The sequence below is a fragment of the Canis lupus genome, chromosome 25, assembly GCF_003254725.2.
Source record: "Canis lupus dingo isolate Sandy chromosome 25, ASM325472v2, whole genome shotgun sequence".
NCBI classification, from domain to species: domain Eukaryota; kingdom Metazoa; phylum Chordata; class Mammalia; order Carnivora; family Canidae; genus Canis; species Canis lupus.
In genome coordinates this window covers 18,372,171-18,386,706 of record NC_064267.1, presented here as the reverse complement: position 1 = coordinate 18,386,706, position 14,536 = coordinate 18,372,171, and the positions used below count along the sequence as shown (strand labels likewise).

Here is a 14,536-nt window from a genome sequence, read left to right as displayed (position 1 = left end):
TGGAGGTGGTAGGTCTTTTTACTCTAGAAATGGTCTTTGTGCCCAGCTCCATCTTAAATTTGCTGAATTCAAATTTGTATATATGCTTAATTAGTCTCCTTTAAAGCAGCTTCTAGGGAAGTTTTGAAATTATTTTGTGATGCTCAGAGACTTGGTCTGAAGAGTGGAGCGCACTCTAGAGCTTAGAAAGGCCTGGTGTTTGTTCTGTCTTGGGACAGAGTATCTTTTTCAGAGTTGCCCAATTCTCCACGATTCAGGGGTTTTCGAAATTGAATATAGCACAGATTTCAGTACTGATCACTGACTATAAGGAGTGTAACACTTTTCGGTTACGTATCAGATTGTAATCCTTGGTGAGACCTGATGCCAGGTTTTCTTCCCCTCTCCAATGTTCTTGCCCTTCTCTTCACAAAGAACCGCTGGGCTCACAGGAGGAGAAAGGGACAAACACTGATTGCTGTCTAACTTATCTTACAGTTAACTCCTTTTTTTCCATTGTAGGCCTGTAAAAGAGGAAATTCTGATATCGTACGACTCGTGATTGAATGTGGAGCTGACTGCAATATTTTGTCAAAGCACCAGAATAGCGCACTGCATTTTGCAAAGCAGTGTAACAATGTGTTGGTGTACGACTTGCTGAAGAATCATTTAGAGACGTAAGTGTGAGCGAATGTGCCATGGTTAGGTCACAAGATGTGTTTGGACATGTCGTAATTAGAATGGCCTGTGTAAATTGTTCAGAAGATTGTTAAATGGAAGTCCGAAGAGGTTTCTGTTCTCAAAAGATCATAAATTTAATAAGTGGCATATGAATTATTTTTCTGACAGTTATTAAATCTCAAACTTTAAAAAAGTTAACACTGTTCTATCTGGGAGTATCTCCTTAAAATCTTAATTATGCTCGTAATTGGGCTTATGCTTTCTTAAAACTAATCTGTAGTTTGTTTTTTTTAATAGACTTATTTTTTAGAGCAGTTACGGGTTCGCAGTGAAGTTGAGCCAAAAGTACAGAGAGTTTCTGTGTATACTCTGCTTCCATACATGCACGACCTCCCCTACTAACATGTATCACTGGAGTGGTGCGTTTACTAAAACCAGTGAACCTACATTGACAGTTGCCATTCAAAGTCCATGTTTTACATATGGGTTCACCTTGGGGGTGTGCATTTTGGGGTTTTGACAAATGTTATAAGGACATGTACCCACCATTACTGTCATACAGAGTAGCACTGCCCTAAAAATCCTCTGTGCTCTGCCAGTGCAGGCCTTCCTGCCCCCCTACTCTGGCAGCCGCTCATCTGTTTATTATCTCTACTGTTTTGCTTTTTCCAGAAGGTCATACAGTTGGAATCATAGTACTTGCCCTTTTCAGATTGGCTTCTTTCAGTTAGTAATATGCATTAAATATTCCTCCATGTCTCTTTTTTTTTTTTATTTTTGTTTGCTCTAATTCCAGTTAGTTAACATAGTGTTATATTTCAGGTGTACAATATACTGATTCAGCAACTCTATACATTACTCAGTGCTCATCACTCTTAATCCCCTTCACTGATTCCGCCAAGACACCTCTTCTCAGATAACCATCAGTTTGTTCTCCATAGTTGAGAGTCTGCTTTTTGGTTTGTCTCTTTATTTTTCCTTTGTTCATTTGCTTTGTTTTTTAAATTCGATGTATGAGTGAAACTATATGTATTTGTCTTTCTCTGGTTTACTTCACTTAGCATTATACTCTCTTGCTCTATCTATGTTGTTGCAAATGATAAGATTTCATTCTTCTTTATGGCTGAATAATATACATACCACCTCTTTATCTATTCATCCTCTGTCCATGCACACTTTGCTGCTTCCATAATTTGACTAAATGCTGTTTAAACGTAGTGGTCCTCCATGTCTTCATGGCTTGATAGCTTGTCTTTTTTAAGATTTTTTTATTTGTTTATTCACAAGAGAGACAGAGAGGCAGAGACACAGGCAGAAGGAGAAGCAGGCTCACTGCAGGGAGCCCAATGTGGGACTCGATCCCAGGACCCTAGGATCATCTAAAGGATGATCCGAAGGCAGATGCTTAACCTCTGAGCCACCCAGGTGTCCTGATAGCTTGTCTTTTTTTTTTTTTTTTAAGATTTTGTTTATTTATTCATAGAGACACAGAGAGAGGCAGAGACACAGGCAGAGGGAGAAGCACGCCCCCTACAGGAAGCCTGACGTGGGACTCCATCCCGGGTCTCCAGGATCACACCCCAGGGTGCAGGCGTCGCTAAACCGCCACGCCACCAGGGGCTGCCCAATAGCTTGTCTTTTTAACTCTGAATAGTATTCCATTGTCTGGATGTACCACAGTTTATCCATTCAAGTTCATTCTTTTTCAAGTGAATTCTAAACCATTTTATTTTAATTGAAAGTTCATGTAAGTAATTTAGTACTTTTTTCACTTAAGAATTATTTGGGCTTACTCAGCCATCAAAAAGAATGATATCTTGCCATTTGCAACATGGTTGGAACTAGAGGGTATTACGTTAAGTGAAATAAGAGAAAGACAAATCTATGATTTCACTCGTGGAATTTGAGAAACAAAGCATGAACATAGGGGAAGGGAGGGAAAAATAAGATGAAAATTAAGAAGGAGGCTAACCATAAGAGACACAACTGAGGGCTGCTGGAGGGGATGTGGGTCGAGGATGGGGTAACTGGATGATGGGCATTTAGGAGGGCACATGATGTGATAAGTACTGGGTGTTGGATGCAACTGATGAATCACTAAATGCTGCCTCTGAAACTAATAAGTTGTTTTGGCAACACATAACAGAAACTTGACAAACAGTAGCTAACACAAGGTGTTTATTTTTCAAAATAACAGGGATCCAGGGGTAGGCAGTTTTGGGCAGGAAAAGCCATTCTTTGCCTCTCTTCCTCCTCCAACACACTTAAGGGTGTGACTTGGATCTTCATGCCTGTATGATGGTCACTCCCAATTCCAGGATTTATATTCTAAGCAGAGAAAGTAAAGTAAATTTCAGACGAGAGACAAAAAACAAAAGGTCGTGTACATGGTCAATTATACAGTGGAATTCCACTCCTAAAACTGGAATATCATGGCCAAACCAAATAAGTTGGTTACCTTCCAGCAAGATTATTTTAAAATACTTTGTGAATTAGCCCTGATCATTTTATTTAACTACTTTCTAATCTAAGTACTATAATAAGACATATGTTTGTGTGTGGCAATTCCCAAATTTGCTGTTTAATGGAATTTTCACTTTCGTTAGACAAGTTACTGAGTGCTGTGTGCCAGGAAGTATTCAGAAGGCTGGGGAGATGGAGACAGCAACGAGTGGAAAAGACTTGCCCTCTTAGAGCCTAAATTTCCCTGGACAATATAGACAGTAAGACAGTTACATAGTGTATCAGATACTAAGTGCTACAGAAAAATAGAGTGGGGAGACAGGGTGAGTAGGAATTATATTTCTTTTTTTTAAAGGTTGATTTGGGGGACGCCCGGGTGGCTCAGTGGTTGAGCATCTGCCTTGGGCTCAGGTCGTGATTGTGGGGTGGGGTCCTGGGATCTAGTCCCACATCAGGCTTCCCACAGGAAGCCTACTTCTCCCTCTGCCTATGTTTTTGCCTCTCTCTGTGTGTGTCTCATGAATAAGTAAATAAATAATTAAATCTTTTTTTAAGGGATCCCTGGGTGGCGCAGCGGTTTGGCGCCTGCCTTTGGCCCAGGGCGCGATCCTGGAGACCCGGGATCGAATCCCACGTCGGGCTCTCGGTGCATGGAGCCTGCTTCTCCCTCTGCCTGTGTCTCTGCCTCTCTCTCTCTCTCTGTGACTATCATAAATAAATTAAAAAAAAATTTTTTTTAAAAATAAAATAAAATAAAATAAATCTTTTTTTAAAAAAAGGTTGATTTGGGAAGGACTTACCAGTATTCAACAGTCTGATAATACTGTGGCTCATGATTATTTCCTACATTAATATTAACAACTCTTACTATACTTTTTGATTAGACTTTCAAGAGTAGCAGAAGAAACAATAAGGGATTACTTTGAAGCACGTCTTGCTCTGTTAGAACCAATTTTCCCAATAGCATGTCATCGTCTCTGTGAGGGGCCAGATTTTTCTACGGATTTCAATTATAAACCCCCACAGAACATACCAGAAGGTAAGCCTATGTTTTCTCTGATTGAAAAGTGACACTAAATATCAAATGATTTTTTTTAAAGATGTTTATTTCTTTATTTGACAGAGAGATTGAGCACAAGCAGAGGGAACGGCAGGCAAAGGGAGAGGGAGAAGCAGGCTCCCCTTGGAGCAGGGAGCCTGTTGTGGGACTCAATCGCAGAACCTCGGGATCATGACCTGAGCTGAAGCCAGATGCCCAACCAACCAAGGAGCCCCTCAACTGATTTTTAAAAAGAATTCTGTGAACATGACCTCAAAAGAATTCCATTATATATCACAATTATGTAAAATACTGAATAGCAGAGCTACTCTGGCAGAAAAAAAGAGACCCAGCTAATACCTAACATCCCAGGTGACTTTAAGGGATCCACAGAGCACTGTTTAAAAAAAGCATAGGGGAGAGCACCTGGATGGCTCAGTCAGTGAAGGATCCCTTCAGATCATGATCCAAGAGTCCTGGGATAGAGCCCAAGTCAGGCTCCCTGTTCAACGGGGAGCCTGCTTCTCCCTCTTTCTCTCCCTGCCCCTACCCCCCTGCTTGTGCTCGTTCTGACAAATAAAGTCTTTTAAAAAATAAAAAGCAGGGCATCCCAGGTGGCTCAGCAGTTTAGCGCCGCCTTCAGCCCAGGTTCCTGATCCTAGAGACCAGGGATCGAGTCCTGTGTCGGGCTCCCTGCGTGGAGCCTGCTTCTCCCTCTGCCTCTCTCTCTCTCTCTCATGAATAAATACATAAAATCTAAAAATAAAAATAAAAAATAAAAGCATAGGGGTGCCTGGTGGCTTAGTTGGTTAAGCGTCTGACTTGATTATGGCTCAGGTCATGATCTCGGGGTTATGAGATTGGGCTCCACGTTCAGAGGGGGGTCTAATTGAGATTCTCCCCCCAGCCCCTCCAAAATAAATCAATCTTTGATTTTTTTTTTTTTGAGATTTTATTTATTCATGAGAGACACAGAGAGAGGCAGAGACATAGGCAGAGGGAGAAGAAGCAGGCTCCATGTGGGGAGCAGGACATGGGACTCAATCCTGGGTCTCCAGGATCATGCTCTGGGCTGAAGGCAGTGTTAAACCGCTAAGCCACCCTGGCCGCCCAATCTTTTAAATTTTTTAAAAATAAAAAGCACGGAAGTTGAGGCTGTTCTTTCTGCCCACGAGTGCTATTCCCCATGCTTTAATGAAACGTTTTTTTCACCAGAGGGGAAGAAGAAAAGTATGAAAGTTGGATCTTAATAACTCTACTTTTTATTAAAATTGAGTTATATGAAATTTACACTAGCTTTAAGATTTTAAGCCCAGAATCGGTGTTTTTCCTGAATTTCACTAAAAGAAAGTGTCTTGGCCCATAGGAAAGTTGAGTAGCAGGAGATGGGAACTTTGGTTCTGCTTCCTAGCCTCTTCTTAACAGCTGCTCTGCAGGCAAGACCATGACATGGTGTGGCCTTTCTCTAGGACTAGGACATGGATCCAGGGTGTTTAGGTGGAGGGAATATTGTTTCTGCCTTTATGGAAGTATGCAGCTGGGTTCTGGCTTTTATGTTAAAAAAACAAAAACATTTTTAAAAATGTGTCCATTAATGAAAATTTAATTAAAGACAGTCATTTATAACACCAGTGTTTAGTGAACTTGACATTGAAGAATCATTTGTGGTTTCAGCTGTCCAAGTGGATCATTTGCACTGCTGGGGAGTGAGTCTTGTTTTGGGGGGAAACAAAAAAACTAAAAAAAAATGGAGGGAGGGGGTGGGGGTAGGACTTAGAGCAAAAATCTCCAAGTTTCATCTGGTAAGAAAACCTATGACCAGAGAATCTTTGAAGTAAACTACATAAATCTCCACCTCCCCCCCAAAAGATTCCAAAAGACTCAGTTGCAGCAGGTGTTCTCAGGGCTGGAGCTTTCATTCCACTTCATACTCTGGCCTCTACACCTCTGTCTTCCCTTCGCTGGGGCAGAGCTGAGCTGGGCCAGGCTCCCAGGCGCCTGCACCTGGACTGCCTGAGGGTTACTGAATGTTTTTTTGTGCACATGCAGTGTCTGTGGCCACCAGAAGTCTTCTCTGTTTATCTAAAATGTTACCAAAGAATCATCCGCAGGTAGAAGATCCTCAAGGTTTTCCTCTGCCTGCTCTGGGAGCTCGTTAGAAATGCAGACCCTCAGGCCTCTCCCAGACCTGACTCTCAGTTGTCACCTTGGTGAGATGTCAGGTGATTTATGAGCACACTCCAGTTGGAGCAGCACTGACCTTGGTTCCTCGAGATTCTGATTGTGATTAACACCTCATTTGGCTAGAGAAAAATGTTGTTACTGGTACCGTGAGACAACTATTAGCAAACTAGGGTCCCTCCTGTCCTTTTATCTCTGTGAACTTGAAGTGTTTGTCAGAGTAGAGCTAACAAACACCCCTTCCTTAGATCTCATTCTGGTTAAACAGTACCCGAATGCAGAACTGCTAGTCCCCATTTGGGTCTTTCTGAAGTTCCCACCACTCTCCTCTATGCAGATAGTAATACTCAACCTCCTCTCAGATCAAATGCCCCTTCATGGTGGGGCTGAGGGGGGAAAGACAAAGGAGGAGCTTTCTCTATGTTGTCTGTGTAGACCTTTTCTTTTGAAGCTCAGCGCTCTGGGGGTGGGAGGAGGGGGTATTGCATTTTAAAGCTAGAGAGCAAAATCAGTATAACTAACTTCAAATAGCTTGAAAGGAGAGGTAAAGAGAGCCAGGGGCACAGAACAAATAAAGCAAATGGTTCCTTGGGGTATTTTTGATGAAGTCTCTTCATAAAAGGAGTGGTTTTCTCATCTGGATCAGTGGTTTTTTTTTTTTTTTTTATCTTAAAAAAGGCTTATCAGAAAGGTCATAAGAGTTCATAGATTTTGTTATATTAAAAGTATGGTGTTCAGAAAAATGAGTCATGCAGAATATTTTGGATAGTTACTGGAAGCTTCAAGTCCCATGCTTCCCCCGCCCCCAACAAGTTTTATTATTAATCCGAAAACTTGGAAAAGGCAAAATACTATGTGGAAAAAAATGGACAGTCATTCAAACTCACACCCAAAGACAACTGTCATAGAAATTTACCTCCATGGACATTTACACATTTAGCAGCAATTTTTTAAAGATTGTATTTACTGCAGAGAGCACAAGTAGGAGGGGCAGAGAGAGAATCTCAAGACCACCACCCAGTGAGTGTGGAGCCCGATGTGTAGGGCTCAATTCCCAGACCCTGAGATGATGACCTGAGCCGAAACCAACTGTGCTACCCAGGTGCCCTAGCAGCAACTTTTAAATACTTTTTTTAGACCAAAATTAATGTAGAAAAGCGTATTTTTAAATATTTGTTCCATGAGCTGTCAGTAGGGATTACTTGAACAAAAAATAAAAGGGGTCTGCGGTTGAATGCCAGGTAACACTAAATTGGAGGACTCCCGATTGCTCGGTATGCATGGGCATGGTACTCGGGGATACTCCGGGGACTTCTTCCAACACATACAGGTGCACCTTCTGCAGAGTTGAAAGGCGGCCCTATTAGGCCTGGTATTAAAATATGTTTTTACATCTCCCTTATTCAGGCTCTGGCATCCTGCTATTTATTTTCCATGCCAACTTTTTGGGTAAAGAAGTTATTGCTCGGCTCTGTGGACCATGTAGTGTACAAGCTGTAGTTTTAAATGATAAATTTCAACTTCCAGTTTTTCTGGTAAGATTTTTGTAGTTCGTTATTGAAAAGTACATTCTTCTAATCCAGAAGCACAGATGACTTTTGTGTTTTAATAAAATACACTAACTGTAATTAAACCAGTTGGAAATGAGGCTGTATCCCATAACTATAAAGTAAAATTATCTTAGATTTTGTCATTAAAAGCCTGGACTTTTAAGGTTTTATATATATGCCTTAACTTACATTTACCATAATGTCTTTTGAGCGTTCTGGATATAAACTTTTAAGGTACAAGAAACATACTGTCTGATTTTAAATAGTTCGCCTTTTCACACCGTTATAATTACATTCACTTAAAGGGAATTTAGGAAATTTTTAAAGTACACCCATTCTGTGCTTCAAATATGTAGAAAATGGGTGTTTTTATGCTTAGTTTTAGTGCTTACAGCTTTAGGGAAACATTTTACTGTAATTTTGATGTATAATAACTATTAGTAGCTATGTAAATTTTAACAAAAAAATGGTCTTGAAGAATCTTTGTGTACGTTTCCTTCTCTAAGAATTCTTTCCTTGGGCTGAATTAAGCCCTTAATGTTTATGAAGATTTAAACATGCTGTATGTGGCTGGATACCTGCTAATCCTAAAGATTTATCTGGATGCTGTTTTTGCAGATAAATCTTAGAAGCTTTTTTTTGCCATCTGTATCATTTTGAAAAATCAAAGGAAAAATTACCACAGCAAATTGCTTTATATAAAGTATAAAATTTGTGTTCTTTTATGTCATTGGAATCTGCGATGTTTTTGTTTAGAGCGATGCCCTTCAGATGTAGTTTGTCTGAGAAAACACTCTTTGTGGTCTCTCTCCTAGGATAGTCATTTTGTTTACTCGTTCAGCCCTGCTGCAGGCCTCAATAAACTCTTCATAAGGTTGACGGAAGCGCCTTCTGCTAAGGTGAAAATCCTTTCCTCACGTTCAGTGCAGCTATTCCTATTGCTACTCCAGATTATCACCACCAGAAAAAAATTCCAAGAATGCCGTGTATGCTGTGTTCCTGATGTGCCTGTCCTGGAAAACACGTGATCTCTGGGATAGCTGTGCACCAGAATCTACAGGTGTTAGACATAGACTGTGTGTCATCTCCAGGACTGAGCAGTCAGAGCTGTATTCTCGGGTTTATTTTTTAATGTATGACATATTACGTATTTATCTAGACTGTTCACTAAACATTTCTTTGTAAAATGAAGCTGGACCAAAAATCTATGTAACAGTAAGTTATATAATAACCTAAAAATCAAATCGTCTGCACTTAAAATCCAACATCCTGAATTGATGACCAATTTGAGAACTTTGCCAAACAAGACTGGCAAATCTTGGTCATGCATTTTCCTTCTTCTGAGAAAGGGGAACTTGGTAAGGGATCTGTTCTGAAACTTAGGTTTCTCTTCTTTCAACAGGTTAAGCTGCTAATAGGTGCATATAGAGTACAGCTGCAGTGACTAACAGAATTGGGATGGAGTTCTTTCTGGACCCGTTTTGGGACTCTGGCACAGCGAACACCTCCAGATTTGATGTTTCAACTGTAAACCTCTTGCATTTTCAGGACTGTTATCTGTTACAGGCTCTAAGATGGGACATGGTGATTCTAATATATTATAAAATAGAGATGTAAGTATTTGTGCCAGTTTTCTGAAATTTCAATGTTGTCTGCAGACTGCATACTTAAGTATTTCCACAATGTGGAATGGTACATAGGATTATTTAAGAAAATTAAAAATCTTTTTTCTAACTTGAAATTTTCTATTAGCCCTGGTGAATTTCTGCGTTAAAAACAGTTGAGTATATGTGATACTCAAGTTACTCAAGCACTAAATAACGTGTGAATTTGCTGCCCTTGAAGGATGATTTTCTAACTTGGTAGGCAGATTCGAGGGAGGAGGTCTGATTTGTTTGTAATATGCAGTTCCCAAAGATGCTGAATTGGGAGGTGACAATGTTGTGTGTTTGCAGTTACCTTGTTCTTATAAATCAGAATCTAAGATACAGCAAAAAATATAAACCGGGACACTGGGGCCTAAAAGAAGATACTGGTTGTGAACTTTTATCCTTGTGAATCCATCAAGTAATTTTCAAAAGCCAGATCCTGTGCCCTCATTACAAACACTGGAAATTAAAAAGGCCAGCCAAGGTTATTTGCCACATAGTGCATCGTGTTAAGTTACCTGTTTCTAGAGATTTCCTACAGGTCTCTCATAGTCTCTTAAGAAATATATGGCAAACTAGTAAGTCCAACTCACTCTGAACTATCGAGGTTAGAATTTTAATGAAAAAAATTTCAGAAAGTCACACAGACCACATACATTCATTGTATACACATTTCAGAGAGACATTTTTACTTACTGCCTTTTCCTACACCGTTCTTAATAAAACCCCAAATGTTGATCTGTTTTCTTTGTATCTCAAGTGTCAGGACTTCAAGGGGATACTAATGTGTAAAAGTTTCTAAATAATGGCTGGACTGGAATTTTTTCAGCTATATTGAACCATGTACTGTATCTGAGTTCATAGCTTTTTAGAAAAAAAGTTAGCAGCAGTGGATAGGCCAGGAATGGTCAGGGAAATGGTATCTTCATCTAATACATATAGAAGAAATGGGATTTTTTTTTTTTTTTTTTTTTTTTTAAGGATTCTATTTATTCATGAGACACACGGAGAGAAGCAGAGACATAAAGAAGCAGGCCCCATGCAGGGAGCCCAATGTGGTACTCGATCCTGGGACTCCAGGATCATGCCCTGGACTGAAGGCAGACGCTCAACCGCTGAGCCACGCAGGCGTCCCAAGAAATGGATTTTCATTTTTTTTTTTTTTTTTTTAAGATTTTATTTACTCATGAGAGACAGAGAGAGGCACAGAGACAACAGGCAGAGGGAGAAGCAGGCTCCATGCAGGGAGCCTGACATGGGACTCGTCCCCAGTCTCCAGGACAGGCCGTGGGCTGAAGACAGTGCTATACTGCTGACCCACCCGGGCTGCCCAAGAAATGGATTTTTAAAGAAAATTTCTATTATCTCAAAATCATGCTTAAGATAGTATCAGCTTTAAAAAAAAAAAAAAAAAAGATAGTATCAGCTTTATACGCACAAAGATAGTATCAGCTTTATAAGTACATATTAAAAGGTAACGTAAAAAAAAAAAGTAACATACTGTTTATCCAAGAGGCAAGGCCAGGGACGCCAGGGTGGCTCAGCAGTTGAGCGTCTTAGGCATGATCCCAGTCCCAGGATTGAGACCCACATTGGGCTCCCTCCATGGAGCCTGCTTCTCCCTCTGCCTGTGTCTCTGCCTCTCTTGTGTGTCTCAAAAAAAATATTTTAAAGTGGAAAAAAAAAGGCAAGGCCAGGCTAGAAAACAAGTAGAAAATCTGACGAGTAATTCTTTTAGAAGTTTAGGCTTCTAAACTTAAACTGAAGATAAACTTTCTTCTTTTCATAGTATGAAAGCTAGGAAGTCAGCAAGGATTAAAAAAAAATCTTGGGGAATCCTAGGTGGCTCAGTGGTTGAGCGTCTGCCTTCAAAGCCCAGGGCATGATCTCAGAATTCTGGGATCGAGTCCCACATCAGGCTCCCTGTGCAGAGCCTGCTTCTCCCTCTGCCTGTATCTCTGCCTCTCTCTCATGAATAAATCTTAAAAAAAAAAAAAAAAAAAAATCTTGTACCAGATGAAACTTAATTATGGGAAATTGGGCAAGTTATTTTGACATAAGAGCAGGGTCACGGAAGGAGGACAAAAGTGAAAGATTACTTGGGGGTAACACAATCCTTGAGTTGTCCGTCTCAGCTTCTACCAGTTTTATGCCATATGGGGAAGTAAATTATGTAAAACAGTAGTGTCTACTGGGAATTGAAAGCAGAGCCAAACAATTTAATACTTTTAGCTCTATAGTTTGCACACTTGTCCACTCTTAAAGTTCTGGTTTCTTAAGTAGAAGATGACTTGAATTGTATAGAGACTTGCACTTGAGTGGTTTCTTGCTGGTTCTCTGATGAGGCAGCTCATTCCACCAGATACTGACAATGCTGCTACTTTGACATTCAAATAAAGTGTGTACAAAGTGTGAGCCATATTTTTGTGGAAGACAAAGCAATCCTCAAGGAGCACCTTACCAAATGGTTTACAGATTCGCCTACTACTTCATTTCAAAACCAAAGCAGTCTTCTTCCAAAGTATACACAATACAGAGCTTTATATCTAAGCCATGGGCAATCTGATTAAGCAGATCATCACAAATGGGATATATCATTCTTTGGCCAGACTCACTGAAAAGCAAATAGTATACATTTTTACTTCCATTTTATCTTAAATTATCAGGGACACCTGGGTGGCTCAGTCAGTTAAGTATCTGCCGTCAGCTCCGGTTAGGATCTCAGGGTCCTGGGATAGAGCCCTGCATCAGGCCCCCCTGCTCAGCAGGACTCTGCTCCTTCTCCCTCTCCCACCCACTCATGCTTTCTCTAATACATTTTTAAAAATCACCTCTCAGCCATTATTCCAGTCCATATGGTACTGAGGACAACATAACTGAGTCAATAATTTAAACTTCTGTATCTTCAGATCTAGCTCACTCTGAGTATGGCTATATTAGAAAGCACATATTTTACCCATAATAGTTTCAAAGAGCAGCGTCTAGTGCCCAATACTATCAAAATGTTAAACACCTATAAGGGAGTTCAGTTTCACTCTGAGAACAGGTCATTTTCATACACTGTCTTCCCAAGCCATTCTCACCTTATTCAGTAAAATCTCAGGATGCTGCAATTTGAAGCTCAAGTGCTTTAGAACTGTGTTAACTCTGCTAGCTCTCAAGAATTTATTAGTGCTGGAAGAAGACTTAGCATCCAAAATGTTAACAGTGAAAGGACCTGATAAAGAGCATTTATCAAGCAAGTCTAGTGTCTCTAAAGCAAGGAGGTAGGTAAATGGGAGGAGAGGAGAGGAGAGGAGAGGAGAGGAAGAAGAAGAAAAGAAAGAAGAAAGAAAAGAAAGAGAAAGGAGGAAGATGAGCAAAGACCAGGGAAAAGAAGGCTATGTACACCAGAATTATCAAAAAGGATTTATGAAGTACCTTAAAAGAATTTGGAAAATTTTAATATTTTATGCAGTTACTGTTTTATATCCTAATACTTTATCATAAAGCCCTAAAATTGTTTTAAAATTTTATTTTATTTTATTTTTTGTTTTGTTTTGTTTTAAAATTTTAAAGCTTTATTAGTCCAAGTGTTGGTTAAATAAATGAGGAGAACCACTAATAGAACACACACTGCTTTCCTCTGTCCTGTGCTGACTTGAGATAGTTCTCCTTTCAGACCAAATCTGGGATTCTAAGCCTTGTATCTCCCTCCAAGTACAGAAGAGCATAACTAACTAGTAAGCTAGAAAATTGTAATTACAATGAGGAGTCACAACTAAGGACCAAATTAAAATCAGGAAATAGTCCTTTGCCCTCATCCAAAGCTCCCAAGAAGCCCAGTCAGCTGGAATCTAACCCACTTCTATAATATTGGGCATCAGTTTAACTTGGAAGAAAGGAATTTTCCATTACTCTCAAACTCTGCCTTGCTCATATCCGCCATTCTTTCCTTTTTTTGGGCTAAAATATATATGGCTGTAGTAAACCAGGATTCTTCTCACAACATTGCCAAATTTCATGACTAGCTCCTTATCTTGGGACCAACCCAAAGTTATAGGCCACATGGGTGGTAAAAAAAAAAAATCCCTCCAATGCTTCTCACAGAAGTTGAAAGGGGAGTTTATTGGCTATTCTGTATTTGTGGGTTACTACCGTACTACTCTCCATGGCAAAGACCACACCAAGGGGTAAGTATATATCTTAACAAAAAACTGAATGATAATGGAAGTTTGCACTATTCCAGATAGTATTTTAACCAAAGAAAACTCCATGAGGCATAATGTCAAATGTTAGGATACTCATATATCCATAGTTGTTTATATGGAGTAATAAATTCACAAATGAAATAAGGTTTGTTTTCTGGCTTGTTTCTCCTCTGTCTTTATAAGCATTTCTCCAACAAAATGACCTGAAAAAAAAGATAAATTCTTTGTTAGCAAACAGAAATTAGTATCTATTGTATATATTCTATTGGAAACATAAGTTTCAGTTACAAAGAAAATAATTTGCTAGGCTACAGTCACTAGTAACAGACCTAAAACATATTCAAGAATTGAATTAATACACTGGACCTATATTTCTTCAGTAATCTCTCTCTCTGAAACTAGTAATCTTGTGAGCTCATCTTGAGATTAAGTGCTGGAAGAGTTAAAATATGTTAATGCTTAAAAAAACAGTGGCTCTGAAAATGCAGTCCCCACACCAAAGCAACACCAGGCTGTTGGAATTCTCGGGCTCTGTAAATCTCAAATGGTGGGTCTGTGTTCGAAATGAGCCCCAGGGGGTTCTGCTACTTCTTGAAAACATATGAAACACTTTAAAAAGATAACTTGAAGATACTGAATTTTTAATAAGACTTCTGCATTTTATTAACTTCTATAAACTGTAAAAGTTAGTATCTTCCTGAAATGAACCACTTTCTTTTCACTAAGATATCTGTGATGAAAAGCAGGTATTTTAAATACTATTCACCTCTTCCAAAATCAACTTCAAATTCCTAAAGTTCCAAT

General features: G+C 39.6%; 2 protein-coding genes across 21 annotated transcripts in view; one reads left to right on the top strand and one right to left on the bottom strand.

Annotated features, from left to right (window-relative positions):
* The window catches only part of MPHOSPH8 (M-phase phosphoprotein 8), a 51,752-nt gene extending 42,118 nt beyond the window's left edge, over window positions 1-9,634 (top strand). For 3 of the 7 annotated variants that reach the window (XM_049101075.1, XM_049101073.1, XM_049101072.1), the window contains 5 exons: window positions 502-656; window positions 4,008-4,162; window positions 7,751-7,878; window positions 8,709-8,953; window positions 9,296-9,634. In XM_049101075.1, coding sequence (XP_048957032.1) covers window positions 502-656; window positions 4,008-4,162; window positions 7,751-7,878; window positions 8,709-8,921 — 651 coding nt within the window. In that variant the 3' untranslated portion in view covers window positions 8,922-8,953; window positions 9,296-9,634. Of the gene's footprint in view, window positions 1-501; window positions 657-3,266; window positions 3,407-4,007; window positions 4,163-4,246; window positions 4,385-7,750; window positions 7,879-8,708; window positions 8,954-9,295 lie in introns of those variants that run through there. The other 4 variants (XM_025462773.3, XM_049101074.1, XM_049101077.1 and 1 more) reach the window with 4 other exon arrangements.
* The window catches only part of PSPC1 (paraspeckle component 1), a 112,104-nt gene continuing 100,389 nt past the window's right edge, over window positions 2,822-14,536 (bottom strand). For 12 of the 14 annotated variants that reach the window (XM_049101098.1, XM_049101099.1, XM_049101100.1 and 9 more), the window contains one exon: window positions 2,822-13,935. The gene's annotated coding sequence lies outside the window, so the exon portion shown is untranslated. The remainder of the gene's footprint in view (window positions 13,936-14,536) is intronic. The other 2 variants (XM_049101091.1, XM_049101092.1) reach the window with 2 other exon arrangements.